At 43.4% G+C, this 24,438-nt stretch overlaps 1 protein-coding gene across 5 annotated transcripts in view; it reads right to left on the minus strand.

Annotated features, from left to right (window-relative positions):
- LOC310692680 (UDP-glucuronosyltransferase 1A6-like) overlaps positions 1 to 24,438 on the minus strand; it is a 35,656-nt gene that overhangs the window by 10,257 nt on the left and 961 nt on the right. Inside the window, exon 2 of one of the 5 annotated variants that reach the window (XM_083473809.1) lies at positions 23,307 to 24,409. In XM_083473809.1, coding sequence (XP_083329935.1) covers positions 23,307 to 24,164 — 858 coding nt within the window. In that variant the 5' untranslated portion in view covers positions 24,165 to 24,409. Of the gene's footprint in view, positions 1 to 208; positions 1,453 to 4,165; positions 5,149 to 7,265; positions 8,365 to 16,858; positions 17,770 to 23,306; positions 24,410 to 24,438 lie in introns of those variants that run through there. The other 4 variants (XM_083473806.1, XM_083473808.1, XM_083473807.1 and 1 more) reach the window with 4 other exon arrangements.

The following is a 24,438-nucleotide window of genomic DNA, read 5'->3' on the forward strand; positions in this document are numbered from 1 at the left end:
TTAGCTTCCGAGACCAGACAAGATCGGGCGTGTTCAGGGTAGTATGGCCGCAGACGTTCTGATATTATGTCAAAAGGGAGATGGCACCATGCTATTAACTTTTCCAGTCTACTGAAATATCTCAATCCTAATCCCTTTCTCATCCTCCATTTTTAAACTGAAGTTTTGAACCGTCTCAGTGAGGGGGAGTTGAGAGGTGGATTCCGACCTGAGTTAGTGGATTTTCCTTTGCACAGTTTATACCCCCAATGAAGACCATGTTGGGCATGATAGGCCTGGGATATTCAAAAACAAAGTCATAGCGCAGAAGCCAAATTGATGCTTGACTATAAAGGTCTGCTACTGTCACATCTTGGTGCAGGAATTCCTTGTTCAGTGTTCCATAGGGTGAATAAAGAAAATGGCATATCATGAATTCCAGCGAGCCGATTAAAAAATTCTTCACTCTCTGTTTAAAGTTCATGTGATCTGTATTGCCCGAGAAAAATTTTGGGACATAAGAATGTGGGTTTGGACACTGTGTTGCCGCAAAGTCTAAACCACATGGAATTCCCCGCAAGTAGTAAATAGAAGGAAGGGATAAATACTCAGCCAAGATCTGCCCACATGGAAACACTGGATCCATAACTACAATGTTGAATTTGGTTTCTTTAAGGTAAGAAATCAGCTCTTTGTTGTATAAAAGCTGCTTGCAATTATTATACAGAAGCATTGTAATATTTCTTATTCTTGAAAATGTCCCAGTCATTCTTTCCAGGAAAGGCTGACGTGCAAAAATCCTGTGACCAAGCTTTTGGAATTCTGCCTTCAAGTATTCCTTTGAGTAGGGCACGGCAAATGTTTTCAATGTATAATGTACAGATGACTTTATCCATAAATTCGTCTCAGGAGCAACGACAACTACTTGGTGTCCTCTCTGCTGAAGATGTTCCATAACTGGATGGATACTGAGCCAGTGACTGCCATCATGGGGTATTACCAACACCTTTCCTCCATCCGTAGGGCTCCAGAAAAAGAGAGTAAGCAAAACACAAATGCCTTGACGCATAGAAATCTTCTTGCTGGTTGCATTGTGGCATAATTCCAACCCAAAATGAAATGAATGTAAAAAAACCATTGCGAACAGCAGAGGAAACAAAGCCTCTTGTGAGCCTTTAGCCCTATCTTCTTCTGCAAATATTTATTTGCTGTGACACATTTATTAAGGCAGTGTGGAATGTCGAAATCTTGGTCAAAGGTCGGTTCTACAAACCAACCTGGATTGGGTGATAAGGAGTCTGCAGGCTAGCCTGTTGCATAAGCGTCTCTACTACCACATCTGTACTCAGCCAGTGACTTCCATCCTGTGGCATCACCAACAGCTTCCCACTTCCAGCACAACGCCACAAACAGAACCAAAAGGCAAGGCCAGCAGCTGCTGGATGAGACCTTGAATTCATCCTTCCTGTCATGGAATCAAGGAGCCCTGAACTTGCTATACGCTTTGTGAGCCTAATGTATGAAGGCAGATGTTGCAGAATAAAACACTGGAGCAGCCCACAGGATCACAGATTCTAAGCATCAAGTAAATGTTTAATTTGTTGCCTCTGCTGAACCTCTTGTCAGGACAAATAGCCCATACAGTGGTACCTCGGGTTAAGTACTTACATATTTTTTGCACCATAACACTCACTTTTTTCCTCCTAGAAAGTAAAGGGAAATGTCTGTGCGTGTTATGGAGCGAATGCCTGCGGGTGGCAGGGGGGATCTGCTGCAGTCGTGAGCAGAGGATCCATGGTTCCCCTTCCTTCCCTCCTCCGTGGTTACAAAGCATGGATCCACATGGATCCTCAGGATTTTTGCATTGAGCTACTCCAAATTCACTGTCAGATCACATGTCTGTGGCCACAGCATGAACCACAAAAATCATATATCCACTATTTCGTTTAGAATATTTTTTTTCTTGTTTTCCTCCTCTAAAAACTATGTGCGTGTTATGGTCTGGTGCGTGTTATAGAGCGAAAAATATGGTAATTTGTTCCGGAGGTCCGTTCTTAACCTGAAACTGTTCTTAACCTGAAGCACCACTGTAGCTAATGGGGCCTCTATTGAAGCACTATTTCTGGGTGAGTGGAGTCTGTAACCTGAAGCGTGTGTAACCCGAGGTACTACTGTATATCCAATTATAAGAGCAATGTCAACTGAGTTGATGTTTTAAATGGTTAAATGGCTCAGGACCACAGTACCTCAAGGACTGTCTATCTCAGTATGAACCGACTCAGATCCTGCAACCATCCTCTGAGGTCCTTCTTCGTGTGCCTCCTCCATGAGAGACCAGGAGGGTGGCAACATGAGAATGGGCCTTTTCTATAGTGGTTCCCTGTTTGTGGAATGTCATCTGGTGCCTTCATTATACATTTTTAGGTGCCAGGCAAAAACATTCTTTATCAACGAGGACTTGGGCTAATTAACAGTCTACGTCCTTTTGTGGAATCAGGGTTATTGGTTTGTTTGGGTTTTGTTCTTGTTTTGTTATGTATTTTGTGGTATTGTTCTGTATTTTTATGCTGTGAACCCCCATGAAGTCTTTAGAAGAAGGGTGGTATACACATTGAATAAATAAAATAAAACAAAATAAAATAAAATAAACCCCCAAAACTCTTTAGTCAGCAAATAAAACTATTATTTTTAAAAATCAAATACAGTACAGTGGTACCTCGGGTTACATACGCTTCAGGTTACATACACTTCAGGTTACAGACTCCACTAACCCAGAAATAGTGCTTCAGGTTAAGAACTTTGCTTCAGGATGAGAACAGAAATCACACAATGGCGGCGTGGCGGCAGCAGGAGGCCCCATTAGCTAAAGTGGTGCTTCAGGTTAAGAACAGTTTCAGGTTAAGAATGGACCTCTGGAACGAATTAAATACTTAACCCGAGGTACCACTGTACTCAAACTAAAAAAATACTAAGAATAAGCAGTACAATCCAGAGATCACTTGGGAAATACTCAAACAAAGGACTGCTCCACACAGGAGTTTATTGTCAATTTTCTGTTAGTCATGTGTATTAGTAGAGTTTTTTGCAATCTCCATTTGACATCATTCTGAGCAAAAAGCCAGCACCATCCCCCCAATTTCCATTTAATCTAGATTTCCCACTTCCTAAATAATTGGATAAGTAAAAATGACCAAGTACAAAACCACAGTTGCTGACGGCTTGGAAGCTCCTTACTGCACTTTGGGGGGGGGGGGTCACATGGGTGGTTTCCTTATCACTGCTCACCTGAACAATTCTTGGGTTTCAAATAATGATGACTACAGTTCTTGATTAGCAAAGATACAGTACCATACATACGTTTCTCCTCTTGCAGATTGGATGACCTTCCTCACTATCTGTTCAGTTGTATACAGTAAGCCCACAGTTTACGCAGGGGTTATGACTCTCAGAAAGAAAGAAAGAAAGAAAGAAAGAAAGAAAGAACCTGCATCACTGTAAGCAATGCTAGGCTAGCATTTCTGCTTCTACCTTTGCATCTAAGCAACAGCTCAAAACTCCTTCTAGCTATGTGGGGGACTGTTTCTCCTATCCAAACTCACTTTCTGTTTTTCTCACAACAGATTTCACAAACCCTCAGATTGCTGAAAGGCATTTTCAGCAGTTAGGTAGGTGATCAGTACAGCAAAGGACAGTACCATAGCTCAGGGGCAGAACAGATACCTGATGGTGAACATGTCTCCGGCTCAGTCCATGGCAGTTAGGGGGTAGAACTCACCTGTAAAAGTACCAGCCTAACCAGTTTCTTCCTTGGGCCTTTCAGGCGAATTCCCTTCCCCTGCAGGTCTGAAGCAACATGGACACTCAAGAAAGCACTAAAGCTAACAGGCTTTTCAGTTCTGAACAATTAATTGGAACAACAGAGTTTTTGGTGCATGAATGAACCGGAAACTGCCTTAGCTCTTCTCTAAAATTATTATTGCTGGAATCTACCACTTCATTTGCACTAAAGAGTTGGTGGTAATGGAAAAAAAGGCTTTGTTCCATCAATGGAGCAACTAGGATGTCTATGTCCTAACACTTAAGTAGATGCACAATAGGAAATATCATTCATGAAGGATAAGGCAAGTGCCAGAAGGTCACGAAAGGCGGCAAATAAACAACAATTTCACCATAAAGAATTGCAAACCTTGGATAATGGCTTCTTCTGGGCACAGTTAATCCCTCCAATGAAGACCATGTTGGGCATCACCGGTCTGGGGTAATCAACTGCAAAGTCTTGTCTAATTAGCCAAATGGATGCCTTACCAAAAAGTTCTAATAGTGTAATTTTCCTTTGCAGAAATTCAGTTGCCAGATGTTCATATTTTCCATAATATGAGTAACAATATAAAGAAGCTAACATCGACATTAAAACATTCTTCACACGCTCAGTAAACGTCATATGATCCGAGTTATTTGTATAAGCTTCTGGGATGTAAGAAATGGGGCTTGGGCACTGAGCAGCATGGAAGTGCAAGCTACATGGAAGTCCACGTAAGAAGTAGACTGTAGGCAAGGAAAGATATTCAGCAAGGATTGGAGCGCAAGGCAGCACAGGATCAGAAAACACAGCATCAAAGTCGCTCTGCTGGAGGAACTGGATGAGTTCTCTGTCGTATAAAAGATGCTGACAAGCAGTAACAAACATGGTAGTAACTTGAGATATGTTTATATACAACTGTACCATGTTCTCTAGGAAATTCAGATTCTTAAGAGCATTCTCAGTCATCAAACTCAGAAGTTCACTCATCTTCTCCTGGGTGTAAGGCATGGAATGTGTTCTTACAGTGAAATGCTCAGAAGACGTTTGCATGACCAAAGTGTTTTCTGGCATCACAACCACAACCTCATGTCCTTTTTGCGCAAGCATCTCAACTACCACTTGCATGCTCAGCCAGTGACTTCCATCTTGAGGCAACACCAACAGCTTCCCACTTTCGGCACAATGCCACAAAGAGAACCAAAAGGCAAGGCCAGCAACCAGTTGAGACCTTGAATTCAGCCTGGCCATCGTGGTATCAAGAAGTCCTGACTTCCTTACACGCTTTGTGCCTAATATATGAAAGCAGATGTTGCAAGTATAATGTTGGTGCAGCCAATGGACTCACTCATACTAAGCATCAAGTAAATGTTTAATGTGTGCCCTTCACTGATGCTACTTTTATCAGGACCAAAGGCTGTGCATGAAATAATATTGAACAGATAAGAACAGGGCCAACCAAGTTCATGTCATACGTTAACAACAACAAAAAAGAAAACTATTCAGCCGCAAGAGTTGTAGAAGATGATTTAGCACAATTATGTGGTGTGCTTCTGTAACCCTCAGATTTTAAAATGTTAACTAGAATAAGCAATGATGATCTACCAATCAATAGTTGGAACATGTCCAGACAAATAAAGGGCTTCTCCCCATGTCCGTTTACTGTGCCTTTGCTCTTAGTTATGTGAGCAAGGTTTTTCAATGTGTGCACATCATCCTTAACAAAATGGCAGCCCCAAATTCCTACACATTTAATCCAGATTTTCCCAATCCATGGATAATCCACCGAGGAAAAATGGCCCAGTACAAAAATGTAGTCACTGCTGACAGGGAAGCTTCTTTGATGGAATCTACACGCATATAAAAACTGTTCTGAAAATGCTTTTTGAAAAGTGTTTTTAAAAATATGTTGAATTTTCCATAAGGCTCACTATTGCCATCTAGTGTCACATTGTATATTACACTTAAAACACACGTAAATATTTTATTTGCAGCTGTATAGCTGAGTCTTTGGTGCACTTTATTTTTTGGGGAAAGTAGTTTGTCATGTACCCCTCTGGGTAGGAGGGGCTTTTATTTTCATACCCCTTACCTGTATATGCTGCTCAGCTGACTACAAACTAGCCATTTCGTTTCCAGTGACCAAAATGCTGCTGCACACTGAAGGCACAACAAAAACACACCTGAAGGCTATAACTACTGTAACAATATTCCACAACAACAACAAGAGCACGGAGGTCTTGTGCAGGCCTGCCCTGGCACAGGAAGCCAGTGTTAATTCTGTTTAAAAATATACACCATGTCTCTGCAAAAAGACAAGAAAAACACCCCACAAGCCTCTATTTTGCCCATCAGCAATTGGCTTGAACTGGTATTTATCTGCCCCCCCCCCCCAGTTTAGCCATCTGTCCCCACCCCCCTTTTGCAGCCACCACAAATCAAGAGCTCTGGGACTTTGCTGCCGCCACTCTCTGTTCCATCTCCATTCCGCTGAGCAGCAGCACTGCCACTGCTGGGAAGGCACTTCTCCCCCCCCCCCCAACACAACACACACTGCAAAATAAAAAAATTCCTTCCAGTAGCACCTCAGAGACCAACTAAGTTTGTTATTCGCATTCTGAACCAGGTAACTACAATATCACTAATTTCAAAAGTTATAGCAACCAGTTAGTAGACATGTTTGTTGAAAAAAGTTGGATTTTCAGATTGTCAATTTGATGTAATTGTTTAAGCTGGTCCTCTCTGTGATTTTTTTTTTAAATTGCTTTGATTTAAACCAGTCCCCTCTGCATTCAGGTCGGTAGTTCAAGTTTGTGAATAGCTATGTGAGAAGGAAGCAATCCTCCCCATCAAAAATATCCACCTATAAGCAATTGTCCTGAAGCAGAATATTTGGTTGATGAGTTCAAATAAATCTTTAATGCATGTCTTCCTGAGACTCCTGCCCAATTCTGTGGGTTTCCTGCAACATTTCCCTTTTGTATTCAAAAGGGATGCTTAATCCTCCACTGATTCAGCCTCCTAGAGCTCCTGCTCCCTGGCTTCAGGAGCGCCCCCTTGCCTCCCACATGGAGGGGGCCCAGTGTTTTGTGATGTCACGTCATGCCCCCCTCTGCGTGTCCCACAAGTGCTCGCCTGGAGGTGAAGAATAGAGGGCGCAGAGGGCAATCTTCACCCTCTGTGCGACCCACCCCCACCCAGCACTGTTTTGTCTAGAAAAAAAGAACTGCATAGGAATCTCGATTTACTGAGTCAGACCTCTGTTCTGTGTAGCTCAGTATATTCTGCATGGATTGGAAGCTGCTCTCCTGGGCTTCAGAAAGGGGTCTTTTCCTGCCCTACCTGGAAATGCCCCAGGGGACCTGGAATCTTCTGATGGAAAGCTCTACCACTGAGCTACAATAAATTGCTGTAGTTGACATACAGAAAGACAGAGGGCGTAACACCAATAAAATAACTACAAATGTCATGATAAAGTGTTACAAACCTTGGATAATGGCTTCTTCTGGGCACAATTAATCCCTCCAATAAAGACCATGTTGGGCATCACAGGTCTGGGGTAATCAAATGCAAAGTCATACCTCAACAACCAAAGGGACGCTTTACTAAAAAGTTCCAAGGTTGTAATCTTCCTCTGCAGAAACTCAGTAGCAAGCTGTTCATATTTTTCATAAAATAAGTAGCAAACTAAAGAATTGAACTGAGTCATTAAAAGATTCTTCACACGCTCAGTAAATGTCATATGATCCGAGTAAGTTGTAAAACCCTGTGGGATGTAAGAAATGGGGCTTGGGCACTGAGCAGCTTGGAAGTCCAAATGACATGGAAGTCCACGTAAGAAGTCGACTCTAGGCAAGGAAAGATATTCAGCAAGGATTGGAGCGCAAGGCAGCACAGGATCAGAAAACACAGCATCAAAGTTGCTCTGCCGGAGGAACTGGATGAGTTCTTTGTCGTATAAAAGATGCCGACAAGCAGAAACAAACATGGAAACACTATGAGATATATTTCTATAGAATTGAACAACCTTCTCCAGGAGGTGATCATTATTAAAAATATTCTCACCTATAGCCCTGTAAAATTCGTCCAACTGCTCCTGGGTGTAAGGCACGGAATGTGTTCTTACAGTGAAATGCTCAGAAGACGTTTGCATGACCAAAGTGTTTTCTGGCATCACAACCACAACCTCATGTCCTTTTTGCGCAAGCATCTCAACTACCACTTGCATGCTCAGCCAGTGACTTCCATCTTGAGGCAACACCAACAGCTTCCCACTTTCGGCACAATGCCACAAGGAGAACCAAAAGGCAAGGCCGGCAACCAGTTGAGACCTTGAATTCAGCCTGGCCATCGTGGTATCAAGGAGTCCTGACTTCCTTATACGCTTTGTGCCTAATATATGAAAGCAGATGTTGCAAGTATAACGTTGGTGCAGCCAATGGACTCACTCATACTAAGCATCAAGTAAATGTTTAATGTGTGCCCTTCACTGATGCTACTTTTATCAGGACCAAAGGCTGTGCATGAAATAACATTGAACAGATAAGAACAGGGCCAACCAAGTTCATGTCGTACGTTAACAGCAAGAGGTGCTGAAGATGATTTAGCACAATTATGTGGTGTGCTTCTGTAACCCTCAGATTTTAAAATGTTAACTAGAACAAGCAACACAGAACAAAAAGGGAAGGCCAGTGCCTCGTTGAGACCTTGAATTCATCGTTCCTGTCATGGTAACAAGAAGCCCTGACTTTGATATACTGTATGCCTAATGCACAAAATCAGATGTTGCTGAGTATAATATTGATGTAGCCCACAGCATCACTGATTCCAAGCATCAGGTAAATGTTTAATTAATGTCCTCCGCTGATCTTATGACCGGGGCTACATTCAAACTTACTAAATAGATAAGAATAGGGCCAAATGAGTTTATGTTGTACATTAACGAAACAAATCTCTTCAGTAGCAATATTTGCCTGCAGATGATTCAGCATAAGTTTGTAGTTTTATCCTGTAGCTCGCAGAGGTGAGGCAGTATAGTTACCATAATGTCATATATTGTACTCTTTTTTGTGAGCTTCCTATGGAGTATCAACTTTATTGGTGCTAGAAAGGGGACCTCCCTAAACCCGATAAATTAATAAATGGTAGAATTCTGATTATTTGGGATATGAAGGCAAAATACAAGCTGCAGAAGTATTCCTGGGCTAGCGTATGCAAAATAACCTGGCAATGTAGGGCCATTAAAAACAACACGGGGCCATTGGCAAGGCAAGAGTCCTTTCCCCTGCCCTGAGATGTGAACAGATATGGGGAGTTGGGGTTGGAAGGTTGACAGGGTAACTGGACGTCCAAGGAGCCAGCCTCTGCAGAGGATTGGGGGGCAATGTGACATTGTGCAATGTGCTGATGTCCCATGTGCAACACCATCGGAATATTGAGGGGGGCTGCCCCTCAAAAAAAAATTAAAAAATTCAGGGGGCCGAAACTGCCTTGGCCCCTAGAAGTTGGTGCCTGTGCTGGGTGTGATATCACAGAAGAGTTTGGGGCCTTTGGCACAAGGCTTGGAATAGCTGAGAACAAAGGACAGAACCATTTGGGCAGGCTGGCTGAAGGGAGGCTGGGAGAGAGGCCTTGGACTCCAGGGCTGCACTGCTGTGGGGAACAAGCCTCTTTTGACACAGCCATACGGTAAGATCTGGACTCCCTCCAGGCAGACTGAAGGTGTAAATAGGTGAATAAACCATATTTCTTAAAGCTACGACAGCCTGCGGTGTGTCTTCAATTCCCCAAAGGAGCACAGACCCTGGTTTAGGGCCAAGACCTCTGGAATCCTGTGCACGGCTCAGCTGGAATTGGGGTGGCCGGTAACAATATTAAAGAAAACATAATCTCTTGTACATATTTCTATGTAAAAGAGAGGACAAGTGGAGCCGGAATATCTTATTTCTGATATCAAGCATTACAGCTAGCAACTCATTATTGTGAGTTTCCTCATAGAGAGGAAAGGCAGAAATTAAAGGTATTATACCGCCTACCGCCATGACCACCCAGAGCGAGGCAGATTGCAGAGGCAGCAGCAGATAGACCCAGCATCAGCACCAGGAGTAGCCACTGCCAATTGCTGCATCATCCTCTCTTGTTACTTAAAAAAAATTCTTAGTCAGATGGCAGCAAGCCAGTGTAGCATATGGTAACAGACATTCATTTTAATATTTTTATTTTAAATATATATTGAGATGTATTCAATTCTCCCTCTGTTTGCTTCGTGCAATGAGTGTTTCCTCTGCTTCCCACATCCATCTCCAGAATATGCAACGGAGGGACTTCCAACCATCTGGAGTTTATTTTGAGGTTTTTTGGGGCGGGGGTGGGCTGGAAGGGAATAGGAAAGGACAGAGTTCCACTGCCTGCACAAAGTCCATTGCACTGGTGAAGCTTCAGCACTGGGTATCACCCACTATCCTTTTTTTACATGAAAATAGTGCTTAGCTCCAGACAAACATGTTTGGCATCAGTGGAGCAGAAACAAAAGCAAATCAGTTTGTCAAGGATCCCAACATATTGAGTAGAGTTGCTAGCTCCTTAATAACACTAGTCAAGGCACAGATCATATCATAATGCAGGTGACGGAGGTCCTGTAAAATTGCAGATATATAGTAATTTCATGAGAAAGTGTTTCAAACGTTGGATAATGCCTTCTATGTCCAGACTTTATCTCTCCAATTAAAACCATGTCTGAGGTAATCAAATGCAAATTCATACTTCAGCGACCAAAGAGATGTTTTACTTTAAAAAAATTCCAAGATTGTAATCTTCCTCTGCAGAGATTCAGAAGCAAGATACTCATATTTTACAAAAAAGTGCAAAATAAAGAATTTAACACCATCATTAAAATGTTTGTCACACGCTCAGTAAATGTCATATGATCTGAATAAGCTGTATAAGTTCCTTGATAAACTAACGGGAAGGATCCGAAACCGGCGGGACCAGAAGTTTACCAAGGACTGGAGTAAATTTACGGATTATTTGAGAAGTATTTGTGACGACCAGATGATGTTTGTAGGTTTGCAAGAAGTTCTGTGAGGAATAATATTAGAAATATTGCAAAAATGGAGAAGGAGACGTGATATGTTAAGAGATGTAAAGACAATAGTAAGTTAGGAAATGCATAAGAAGTGATTAAGACAGAGGATTATCAGAGGTGCTGATGGAAGTCCAATAAGAATGTATTTGTGATAAATTGTGTGGTATGTTTTATAATTTTGTATGTTAAAAACCAATAAAAATATTTTAAAAAATAAAATAAATAAAAAAGAATAAGCTGTGTAAGTTCCTGAGATATAAGGCAAGGGGCTTGGATTCTGGGCTGCTTCAGAATTCAAACCATATGGAAGTCTATGCAAGAAGTAGACTATAATCAAGGAAAGATATTCAGCCCAAGAAGCGTGGGATCCTAAGATATGGCATCAAAGTTGCTCTGCTAGCTCTCTGTCTTACAAGTAGAAGCAAACATGGAAATAATCTGAGATATGTTTTTAAATACTTGAACAACCTTTTCCAGAAGTGAGAATTATTTAAAACATTCTCACCTACTGCACAGTAAAATTCACCTAAGCAGGCAGAGGCAAGGTGTGTGCCCTGGGGGCATGACACGTTGCCCCCAGGGGCATGGTGCGCATCCCGGAGGTCTGGTATGCTGCCCGCGAGGGCATGGTGCACTGCTCGCAGGGGCGTGGCACATGTTCTGGGGGTGTGACACGCCACCTGGGGGGCGTGGCACCTGGTACACATGTGGGGATGTACGGCGCGTGTCCAGGGGGCGCTGCGATGGCACCCTACCGGAATAGTGGTGCCGGGGGCAGTCTGCTCCCTTTGCACTCCCGTTCCTCTGCCAGTGGCCCTGAACTCATCAAGTAAATGTTTAACGTGTTGACTCTGCTGAACCTATAGCCACCAGCATTAGACCATTATCTAATCATAAGAATTCCAGTTGAGTTATTTACATTAACGAAATCTTAAGTTACTACAGTTATAGAAGATGATTCATCACAGTTAAACACTTTGGTTTTGTAACAAGCGGAGGTCATAAAAGTTCATAACTACTTGCTGAAGATGTTAAAGGTTACTACATTCCAGCAAGATGAATATTTTGTTCTTTTTTTCTTTAAAGTTTATTAAATTTTCGCTCCTAAATTTTTCGTCATGTACATGGTGATGTCTAGGTGGTGCTTTTTATCACCACACACCTTCTGTGTGCTGCTCACCTAAATACAATCCAGCAACAACTCAACTCAAATGGTCTTAATTCGTCTATTGCAGGGGTCAGTAACCATTTTCAGCCATGGGCCACTCCACCATCCCTCAGACCATGTGGTGTGCCAGACTATAATGAACGAATAAAATAATGAACGAATTCCTATGCCCCACAAATAACCCAGATATGCATTTTAAATAAAAGCACACATTCTACTCATGTAAAAACATGTTGATTCTATATAGACCCCTATCTTTCCACAAGTGGAATTGCTCATACCTCTTCCAGTTTGAAGGCTGGATGATTCCAATATGGAAAGAGCAGAGAGGTGCCCTGGGCCAGAGAAGCTCTACACTTCCTCCACATTATCAATGCTCTCTTCAAAAAAAGATGAGATACATCCCTTAATTTAGGTCTAGATATACTAAGAAACAGCAGCACACATATTGAAGGACTAGAGGGAATTAATTCATAGGGTCTCTTTGACTATTCTAATTAGCTTCTTTAGATGAAAAGCCTCATGATAGTACTTCAGATCAGGCATTCTCAGTCCTTCCTTCATCCAAGGTCTATAGAGGGTCTTATTGGTCACATGACCACGCTTCCCCGGGCATGAAGTGATTTAATATCTCATCCGGGAGTACTCCCAAGATGGCGACGAAGTAAGACGCGCTTGCCAGAGCTCCCCCCCTTTCCAAGTTCCTGCTGTAAGTTACTCAGCTCCTATTTTTCTCTGGAAGTTGGCACAATAATGTTTTGATGATAATGCCGGGAATTCACCCTGTGGAAGCTTGCAAAGCCAGCGCCATAAATCTCCTTAATGAGCTTCACTAACAACCTGATTAGCTGTAACTTGGGCAGCCACCGGCTGTGCTTCCCTGGCCTTCCACCAGCTCTTGCTTAACCTTTGAAGGACTCTTAGGTAACCGAGCCGCTCAAGGGGTTTAGCATGACGAATCTAAAACGTGGCCGTACCTCTTCTGTGGAAGACCGTTCCTTTAATGCCTCAGAACCTATGTCTAAGGTCTCGAAGCCTACTGGGCCGGATTCACCACCTAAGATCTTAGAGCCTTCTATCTCATCATTGGAGGAGTTTTTCTGCAACCTTGTGCCTCCTTCACCTGTTACTTCCAAGCAGTTAGATTGCCTACATGATCCTGCAATGACTCCAAACAACCTTTTAAACACCTCCAAGCAGGTAGACTGTCCATATGATCCCACAACGACTTCTAATACTCCCTTGCCAGGAGACAAATCGCTGTTGGATATGACCTCCAGCCCAGATGGCCTCTCTCCCTACTCCGACCCTCATCGTAAATCTTTATGTGATATAGTGCGATCAGCGGAGCTGAGGACTTTGCAGAAATATTGCCTGCACTTGGCTGACGAAATAAAGGTGCTATCAGCTTCCATCAATATGTTAGAGGGAAAACTAAATGCCTTCACCAAAACCCCTGTTTCGATTTTGAATCCGCCATTAAAGCATCAGGGACCTGATAATCATGAGGCACAGAGCCTAAGTAGGGGGCAGCAGCTAGTAAACCTCCAACTCACCCCTAACAATATATGCTTGAACATCGCTCACTCCTGCTTCCCCTATTATGCCTGGAGAAATTGTAAAGCTGCTGTGATCTCATTGCGAAGGTTGACCAGGTCCTACTTGGCCCAGGGTGGTCTCCTATCATTAGAATGGCTGCCAGAGACTCCAAAATTTAAGCGCTTGTTGCTCAAGTTCGACTCGCCCAGGCTTCCTGCACTTTTGAGCAAACTTCGAAATCGTCTCAACTGGTTTGGAATCTTTCCACAAAGATGCTTCTTTAACAACTGTAGGGGCATTATTGGGAAAATCCCAAACTCAGCAAACTTGGTTAGCAGGCCTACAAGGAGGACTGAGGATCATGACCGGAATTCGCAGCAACGGACCCTTCCTATGAACCCCTCCCCACGATTTACTAGCCGACCATCCCACCGGCAAGAAGGGACTGCCTTAAGGGGTAGAGTTTTGATGGGTCCAGCGTTGGCCATTATAGATGCTTCTAAAGATAGGCAGACACAAGCCTATGTGGACCCCCCTGCAGCGATAACGATCTCCAATCCTCAACGCTCTGCGTTGATTGTATTAATACATAAGAAAGGTCCACGTACAGAGCCGAGCAACTTTAGGCCAATCAGCTTGCTAAATGTCATTGGGAAGATTTACTCGGGGTACCTGCTAAACAAACTATCGAAATGGATGGAGGACGACAATATCATTGCCGATGAACAGGCGGGTTTTCGCCCTGGAAGATCTACCACAAACCAAATATTAACCTTGAATCACCTGGCAGAAAAGTATGCTGGCAAAGCCCCAAAGGTTCTTCATGTGGCTTTTATTGATCTTAAGCAGGCATTTGATCGAATCTCTAGAAAGCAGCTATGGACAAAACTGGCTGCTACAAAGTTCGATCGTCGTCTCCTTCATCTGATTATCAGCCTCCATACAAACACCTTTCTGAGAATCAGGTTAGACAATAAAGGCCTAGTCTCCAACCCTGTTACCACCACTAGAGGGGTAAGACAGGATTGTCTATTGGCCCCAGCATTGTTTAATTTTTACATTAACTCACTGGTGACTCACATGGCCAATGATGCTTTCCACCCCCCCAAATTAGCAGGCCGATCTCTGAATGTTCTTCTGTATGCAGATGACGCCGCACTTCTTGCCAGATCCCCTATTGGACTGAGGAGAATGCTGCAAGCTCTACATGAATACTGTGATCAGCATGAGCTCCAACCCAACTATGCTAAGATCAAGATCATGGTCTTCTCTGCCTGACCGAGACTCCGTCGATGGTCGATGAACAGGATCCCCTTAGAGCAGGTTAACTGCTTTAAATATTTGGGACAAGTAATACGGTCAAATAGGTCTTTTCTGGCCCATAGAGACAATATAACAACTAAAGCATCTAAAGCAGCCATCCAGATTAGATCCCTATATGCTAAGAATCAGGCTCAATCAGAGAAGATAGCTTTGAGACTCTTTCAAATGAAAGTCCTCCCCCTTCTTTTGGTGGGCATCTCTTTAGGCTCCAGTAGGGTTTTTTTGAAATTGGATTCTATCCAAACGCGATTCCTTAGAGCCATCCTTAGGATTCCCCCCTCGGTAGCGGGTGCGGTTATGAGATTAGAGGTCGGCTGTCAAGCTATACGGCATGTGGCCTTGAAGACGAAGCTCTGGCTATGGCTCAAGCTTTGTTTTAAACCAGTGGGTATTGCCCCCTTGATATTGAGGGACGATTTCCAATCATCGTGGGAAAGGGAGGTCACTAACGAGGTTCAATCCAGCGGATTGTCTCACCTTTACTTTGAGTCTATGATGTACAATCAAGCTAGAGCTGTGATCTCCCGGAGACTGAGTGACATTGCCAGACAAGAGGACATAGCTCAGGTAAAACCAGGGATGTTCCTAGGGGACCAGATTTATCGGACCATACCAGCCCCCTACCTTGCAGAAATTCACTATGTGGAATACCGTAGACTTCTTACAGCGGCTAGATTAAATGTCCTTGACTCTGCGATATTGTGGGGAAGGTACAGGGGAGTACCATACGCCCAGAGAACCTGTCATTGTGCCATGGGTGTGGTTGAGTCCACCGAACACATTCTCTTGACTTGCCCTTCTTATGCAGAGCTTAGACAAAATTTTATAGACCCATGCCTATGTCAGTCTAGCTTCCTATCTGGAGAAAACCAGGTTTTACACTTGCTGAATAACGTCACTAGAGCTATACCTTCCTTGGTGGCCAAATTTCTTTTTTTAGCTTTTAAGCGTCGCAAGACTTTAATTGATTGTATTGATATGGGGCTATCTGTTTAGCCCATTTTAGTGTTGGCTAAGTTGTAAAATCTTCCTGGAGCTTTTAACTGTGTATTGACAAATGTACTTTTTTTCTGACTGACGGTCGAATAAAAGGTTGATGACCACGCTTCCCCAAGCGATAAATCCATTAAGCAACAGTTGCCATTTAACAAAGATATTTGAGGGGATAGTTACAGGGAGGGTTGGAAACAAAAATGGGAATCTTGGTAAAACAGAGGTCTTAATTGCTGCAATCCAGTCCAGGCAACTAAGCCTTAGGTGTTTCCAAGACTTCAGCTCGGCATCAATTGAATTATGCCATTTCCCCAAATTCCTTGGCCAAAGTTGCTTGAGATCGTTCATGATAATCATTGTTGCAATCTGGCTCATGAAGAAAATTGGAACATAATTTTTGAGCCATTCGTGACTTGATTGAGAATGAGAATACCGATATTGCTCGTGTTCCTGAAACCTGGGTGGATGAGCTGGGATGAGCTGTTCTGACTCAGCTGTGGCTGCCCGGAAACTAGACACAACATCAGCGCACGCTGCAGGCATGGATGGGGAAAGGGGGCTTGCTCTTGGCCTGGTGCCATTGTTCTCCTTTAGGCACCAGGGGAAATCTCATTCAGGCAGGCATTTTCAGTTCAGTTAATGAGGTGTTATTAGGAGAGTTCTTACCACTTATAGATATTTTGTATATTTTATAGACTATTTATAGATTATTTAGTGAACTCATTGCATGTTTTCTATTGAGTTTTTTGGGTTTTTTTGCTGGGATGGTGGTGGTTGGAATTAATATCAAACTGTACCACAAAAGAAAAAATAGCACTGGTTGCACCAAACTGGTGATTGACTAGAAAGTCTAAAAATCATGCTTCTACTCATAAAAGAAATTCTACAGAATTCAGAATCCTGTCATAATAAATTTAACAACAACAAAAATAAAATAATAATAAGAAGAAGAAGAAGAAGAAGCATTACCAACCTGAGATAACGGCTTCTTCCAAGCACAGTTTACCCCTCCAATTATAATCATATTTGGCATTAGTGGCCTTGGATATTCAGCCACAAAGTCCATTCTCATCAGCCAAACGGATCCATGGCTTAGAAGTTCTGTGAGACTCAGATCTCTCTGCAGAAACTCTGAAGCAAGACTTGCATAAGGAGAGTAGACAAAACTGCAGAGGAAGTATTCTGCCAGGTGGAACAGCATATTTTTCACCCGCTGGGCAAACGTCATATGATCTGAGTTTCCTGTCATACCTCTTGGGACATAAGAAGGAGGTCTCGGACACTGTGCAGCTTCAGAGTCAAAACCACATGGTATTCCTCGTAAGAAAAAGACAGAAGGGATGCCAAAGTAGTCAGCAACTATCTGGCCACAAGGCATCATAGGATCTGTAAAGAGAGCATCAAATTTGCTCTCATTGATATAGCTCATCAGTTCTTGGTTGTATAGTAAATGTGTGCAAGCAGCTAAGAACATAGCATTTGTCTGTTTCATTCTCTCAATTGCTCTAAAAAACCTGACCAAAAAAGGAAGCTCTTGAAAATTGTCATTTCCAAATTCTTTAATAGAGATATCCATTTCTTCTTGGGTGAAGGGCACGGGATAACTTTTCAAAGTATAAACATCATCTGACGCTTTTATGTGCATATTGATTTCAGGTGCAACGACGACTATCTCATGCCCATTCTTCTTGAGTTGGTTCAGGATGGACTGCATGCTGAGCCAGTGGCTTCCATCCATGGGTACCACCAGGAGTTTCCCACCAGAAACAAAACTCGAAGAATATAGAAGCAGCATGAGGATGGAAACGTATGCCTGGGAGCAGGCCATAGGAGCCATTTTTTGGTCTGTCTGCTTGCTGCTCTCTCAGAAAGTATCAGCTGTATGCTCCAAGCCAGCCCCTTATATACTGGAGTGCAAAGTCTGACCTTGTGTGCTCTCTTGAAGTAAACATTTAACTAAAAGCCAAGGCTTCTAGTTAAACATTTACTTTGGGAGGTGCTAAAGCTCATAAAAGGTACTACTGGAATTACACAAAATGTTTAGCCATCCTTCATTTTCTTGTTATTGCTTGCATTGTTACAGAGAATACTTTTGCAGTTGTTATGTTTGAAAACAATAAAAACTTCCCATTGTAATTATAATAAAAGAACTGAGCGAATGAGTAGTGGTTAGAGCCACTAAAGCTAAAGAACAGGCACAGAGTCAATGCATTATTTAATCCCATTCTTGCATCCATCAGATGCCATTGTCATAAATGATGTCAGCTGATGGGCAAGTACAGCTGGTGGGCGGCTGAGAGATTCAGGAAGGGGTTGCACTGAAATCCATGCTAAAATGAAGGGGGAATACCTGTTCTACCAGCTTCTGCAAGGTGTTTTAAGTCTCAACTTCAGGACTCAAAGCACCTTGCCCCTGGTGTCATATGATTTGGCCCACAGAGTCAACCCTGAGAAGGATCAGGCCAGTGGAAGCAAGATATTTCTCCAACCCTGCTAGGAATTTATCAGTGTGGTCTTGATAGTTCTTGTTCTTACATAATGAATCCTATTTATTCTTCAACTGAAAACATCATTGCTCTATAGGATTGTATTTGTGTGACACATTATTTAATTTAAATGTTCATATTAAATAAACTTTTTGCACAGTTTCATCACCACCTAATATAACACTGTGCTCTGCAGGAGTCTTTCAGCTGCTGAGCTGACTCATCATTATCTGAGCAGTGATAATGTGAGATTTTATCACCAACAGCCTCAGATTTACCCATAATTCCCCTTCCTACTCCTCACAAAGTCTGATACATTTCTTTTAATTGTGTGGTGCCAGGGGAGCATGCTTGGGATGCAGTTATGACAGCGACACCGCCATTGCCAGCCTTTTCACGAGCCATGCTGAGCTACATCTCTCTTCTCCCCATTTGCGCCTATCACTCCCCACTCGTGCTTTCCTGGCCAGCTGGCGGCCTGAGACCAGGGATGTGGGAGCTCCTGCTTTCACCCTGAGGAAGGGAATGCTGGACTTTTTTAAAGAACCCATTTATCTTAGCCAAATGGAGCTGTAACACAAACATCGGAGATATGTTAGTTGTGAGTTTGTGTGCTAGTAAGGAAAACAAGTAATAATTCAGGTTCTGTTGAATCAAAGTCAGGCAACACAGAGGTCAGATAAGGCCAAATTCAAAGAAAACATAGTATCAGCATCAAATTTTATTTCGGCCACAGACCAGCAAAGACAGCACCTTGGATAGCTCCATGGGACTCTCAGGGTGAGAGAGCGGCAAGATCCACAGGGGCAGCAGATTCAGTCTCCAGGAAATGCGTGGCTGGCTACTACTTGGAGGCAGGTACTTGGAGGCTGCCTCCTTGGCAGCCCACCCCCAGGCCACCTCCACAGAGGCCTCTCTGCAAAAAGGAGGCACTGCTCGTCTCCCACCCATAGCAAGAAAATGGTGAGGGTTGCCCTCTGGGGTCTCCTGGGTTCTGCACCCACCCAATGTGATGCAGAACAGCCCCCCCAACACAAAATAGTCTTTGATTCCCACTTCAACCATTGGGTAAGGTTGATTTGATTCCCCCCATCCCACTCTTGATGTAGATCTTTACTTCCTCCTTGTTCTCTACGAGGATCTTTATTACCCCTCTGTTCTTGATTTTCACTGGTGGATTGGGGGGGGGAGCCATTTTGTGGCTCACCTCAGGTGACAAAATGTCTTGGGCCAGCCCTGGCTCTAACTTACTTCAGGAGCAGCTGAGTGATGGCGCTGGGAAGACCACTGTTCGGCTGGGGCTTCCAGACTGGAGTCCAAGGATGGCAAAGTGGTCTGCTGGGGTTTCAAAGGTACTGGTAAAAAGGCTTCTCCTATACTGGAGTCTTCAGGACACAGGAAGGGCTTGCAGCCAGTTCAGATCCTCAAGCAGTGAGAGTGATGTTCTCACCTGATGAGGTTTTGCCTTTCCACCCCTCCCAATGAGACAAGAGGATCTGAAACCAAGCTTATTGTACAAAACACCAAAGAGAAATGTGCATGTAATTGCAAATGCAAACAGCCAATACTGTAACTTCGAGCCTTGGCAATGTTAACATAAATATGGGGCATATTGTAAATAAATGTATAGATTCTGAGGGAGGATGAGAATGGCTAAGACCAACATTTGTTCCACAGAGACCACTGACACTGAAGTGGAAGAGTTTTCTCAAGCAAAAGCTCCACTTTAACAAAAAGCGGATACTACACAAATATGCCTCCACAAGAACGGAACAATGGGAAGCCATATATATTTACAAAAGCACTGCCAAGATCTGTAGCCAGACTCTGCTGCCAGAATCTAGAGCATGGGCAGAGAACATTTTTTAAGTCACAGGTCACAATCCTTTCACAGGCAACTGCCGCATGCCAGTGGTGGGCAAGGCCAAAATCAAAATAAGTTCCAATTAACACATATTTATCCACACATACATGCTACTTTCAGAAAACCTTTACCCATCAGCATCCTCCCTGCCTCCCTTCCAATCACAGCAATTTAAAACTCCCTTCCACCTCACTTCTTCTTTGTTTATTTCTCTTTTCTTTCCCTTTCTCCCCCTGCAGTTAGTCTTTAAAAAAGGTCACATTTCCCCATTAGTCTAATTGTTCTGCAGGAAGGGTGTGATTTTGGAGGTAGCTGCCGCTGTCTCATAATCCTGTGCCTCATCCTGGCCCAGCAATTTGGGGGAAGTTCCCATGTACTGAGACTAATTGCCAAGTGGGGTGCAGTTAGGGGGAGATGGCAACAAATGAGGAGAAAGTTAAGGCTTTTCTCCCCAGCTGCAGAAAACGTGGCCAGTAGACTAGGAGAAAATGTCCCACCCACACTTCTTTGGCTTTCATGCTTCACTTTGCACTTGCTTACATTGAATGCCATCTCTTTTTGTTTTCATCACACTGAAGATTTTGTATCATCAGCAAACTTGCCTATTTCACGGCTCCTTCAATGACCCTCAAAGCACATGTTCTCGCACCTTGTGAGCTCTAAGTATGCACAGCATAAGCCAAGGGATATAGCCCCATTTGATTCTCCTGTATAGTAAGCCCACAACTTACTCACATTTAACTTGTGCGCATTCAGCTTTATGCACTTGGCAATGAATGAATGAATGAATGAATGAATGAATGAATGAATAGGGGGCAGAAAGGGGAGGCGTGTTCAGGAAAAAGTACTTTGGCAATACCACCTGCCATTGTATATTGACTATTCTTGGTTTTAGCTTTAGGCACTGTCAGGGAACTGACATCGGAGCGAGAGGTGAAGGGGAGGCTCCCAGATGATGCTGGCGAAGGACCCAGCAGCAGGGGGAGAAACAGCTCAGTGGAGGGGGAAGCCAATCAGCGCAACACCAGGGATAAAGGGGGGCAGACGGGGGAATTGGAGAGAGGGCTCCAGGACTCTTCACTGGACATCAGTGAGGAGAGCCCAGGTCCTCTGCTACCCACTCCTTCCCTGCGCAGAAGACTCCCGCGCAGTGAGAGAAGGCGGAGACTGGGTGTCAAACAACTTTTATGTTGGAAGAGGTTCAAGAAACGCCCACTGACGGATTCTGCCAGTGACTGAGGCAGCCACAATGAGAGGGGGCTGTGCAGTCAGAAAGGTTTAACAAGGCAAATTAACCGAGAAAGGCACCAGTTTACGCACGAGTAACTCATACCTATTACAGGCACAATCCCTGAAATGTACCCCTGTGTAAGCTGCAGGCCTACTGTATACTGATGTGCTGTGACTGGGTGCCAAGTTGCACAATATCCTATCATCCATCATAGTAACACATGCAGGAATGTACTGGCCGGTAGTGTGGGCTGTCACTCCTTATCAGGGCATTAAGTACTTGCTACCACAACTCTTTAGACCACAGCTTTCCTTATCCAGTATTGTGACGCGTTAGAGTCCACCTGATTCCTGAGTGATGTAACACGATTGGCCGGTCCATATTGGGAGCTGCAGGTCTGCAGTTAGGCTGCCAAAGTCTAAAATAAAAATGTGCCCCCATTTTCTGTTCCTTCTCACACTATCCCCTTGGTTCACAATTCTCTGTTTTATCTGGAAATGATCCCCGGCAAGAGCTAACAAGTTAGGACAGGCTGCATTTCTCAGTTCCAGTCAACACCCCCTACTGAAATGCAGAGGAGAAGGCCCCAGACCTTTTCTGCTGACTTGACAGCTGAACTTGGAAGAGCTAAAGTCATGTGTTCCCTGTTTGATAATTCAATCAAAACCACACTGTATCACTTATCAGTTGGCTACTGAAACCTCTGTGACCTCCCAATAAGGCTGCAAACACAATTAAAGCTCCCCTCACAAAGAATCCTGGGAACTGTAGTTTGTTAATCACAGAGCTACAGCTCCCAGCACACTTAATCAATCACAGTTTCAAGTTTTATTTTTCCAGGGGGGGTGGTGGTGGTGCTTGAAATGTACGCATCCATCTAGAGTCAAGCATTCCCTGTTGTCAAGGACATCTCATTAATTCTTTCCTTTTCTGCACCTTGATACTTCATTGCAAATGCATTTAGTTCGTTTGTTTTTTCTTTCTAAGACTATAACTGAGCTTAGACTTCTGAAACCAGTGTAATTTTAGGGGAGCAGTTAGTGGCGTAAACCCAGGCAGGCTGACGCTCTTGAGTCTCCTTGCTTTGAGCCCCATCCCTGTAGCTGCTCATCGTGTGATCCTTGCCCAGTAAAACATTGTGCTCAAGGAATGCCTTCCTTTTTAGATTCACCCAGGCACTCTTGTTCCCCCTCCATTTTGACATGTTTCTCATATAGTTTGTAAAGAAGGCCAGGAATATAACTGCACACATACCCATTTCTTCTATTTCTCTCTCCTCCTTCTCCCCAGCTTCTACTACACTGCTCTTTTTAATCTGATCCAGTTCTCTGTGGGGGTGTTGGTTTGTATCATACTCAAATAACACCTTTTTCATTCCCCGCACCCACCCTTAACCATCCATCCTGAATAACAGTGTAGCTTGCATGGGGCCTATTAAAGAGGTTGCAACTAACTTGTGACATAAAAATATAATAACAGTTAAAAGTCACAAATGAAATGGAAAACAGTAGATATAGTTTATACACTATCCCTCAATATCAACAAGCCCCAGAAATGCAATTTTGACAAACCCCTGCTGTAACAAGTCAATACGGCCATGTTTCTCAGATCAAATAATCACAGGACCAGGCAGTTTTCTTTAAGCAAAGGTTTATCTCCACAACTGCTGAGCTACAGCCACAAATGTCCCATCTCATGCCCCTACCAAACTTGTTTTCAAACAGGAGTACAGAAATCAACATCTCACTATGATAATTCATTCAAGTGTGGCTGTGTTCGTAGCAAAGAGCATGGTAGCAACACAGATCTAAGCTCAAAACCATTGATACATAGCACCTACCTGTGGCAGGATTTTGCCTTCTTCACAGTTGATTCCTCCAATGAAGACCATATTTGGCATCACAGGTCTGGGGTACTCAAATACAAAGTCATATCGTAAAAGCCAGACAGAGCCATTTCTGTAAAGTGTTGGTAAGTGAACGTCTCTCTGAAGGAGTTCTGAAGCAAGCTCTTGGTAAGAAATATACAGTCTCTTAAAAAGTGGCGTCTCTAAGAAGCTAATGAGCAGGTTCAACACTCGCTGGGCAAATGTCATGTGATCAGTGTGGCTGCTATAGCATCTTGGGACATAAGAAACTGGGTCAGGACATTTGCTGATAGCATTCTCTAAATTGCATGGGAATCCACGAAAGAAGTACACAGAAGGGATGGAGAGATGTTCAGCGAGGATGACTCCACATGGCAAAGCTGGATCTGTGAAAAGTGCATCAAACTGAGTCTCTTCCAGGTACTTCATGACTTCTCTGTTCCTCAGAAGGCTTTTGCAATTAATGAAAAACATCTCAACGAGATGCATTAAGCTCCTATATGCTCCCAAAATCATGGCAGGAAAAGAGACTTCATCAAAGGGCTGGTTGCCAAACGAACGGAAACGCTGGGAAAGATCATCTGCTGTATACGGCACAGCAAATATTTTCCTTGTGTAATACTTTGATTCTTTCATGAGCAGATTAACTTCTGGAGCCACCACCACTATCTCATGCCCTCTTTCACTGAGCTTCTCCACCACAGCACGCATGCTGAGCCAGTGGCTTCCATCCTGAGGTATCACTAGCAGCCTCTTTGCCTCTCCAAAGCAGATGAGAACAAAGACAAAACAGACAGCACTGCCATGAAAGCGAGGCACGGCGGAATCCATCTTCAATGACAGCCAACATTTGTTATGTAACGCTACCTTTTAAATCCTGAGCAGCGCCGTTAACCTTGGATTTACCTGCCCATAATGTTAATGATTGGTATAAAGCACAAGGTTGCTGATTAATGAGAGTCACTTCCCCCAGTGACACTGGTGAAATACTTGCACTGGATCAGTTAGAAATTTGGCCTGATTTTGTAGCTTGCACAAAATCCTCTTCAAACATGGGTGCCCAAGCATGTAATGCCCTAAGTGAGAATATTATGAAAATGATGTA

This window comes from Podarcis liolepis (assembly GCF_965112155.1).
Source record: "Podarcis liolepis genome assembly, chromosome: 1".
NCBI classification, from domain to species: Eukaryota; Metazoa; Chordata; class Lepidosauria; order Squamata; family Lacertidae; genus Podarcis; species Podarcis liolepis.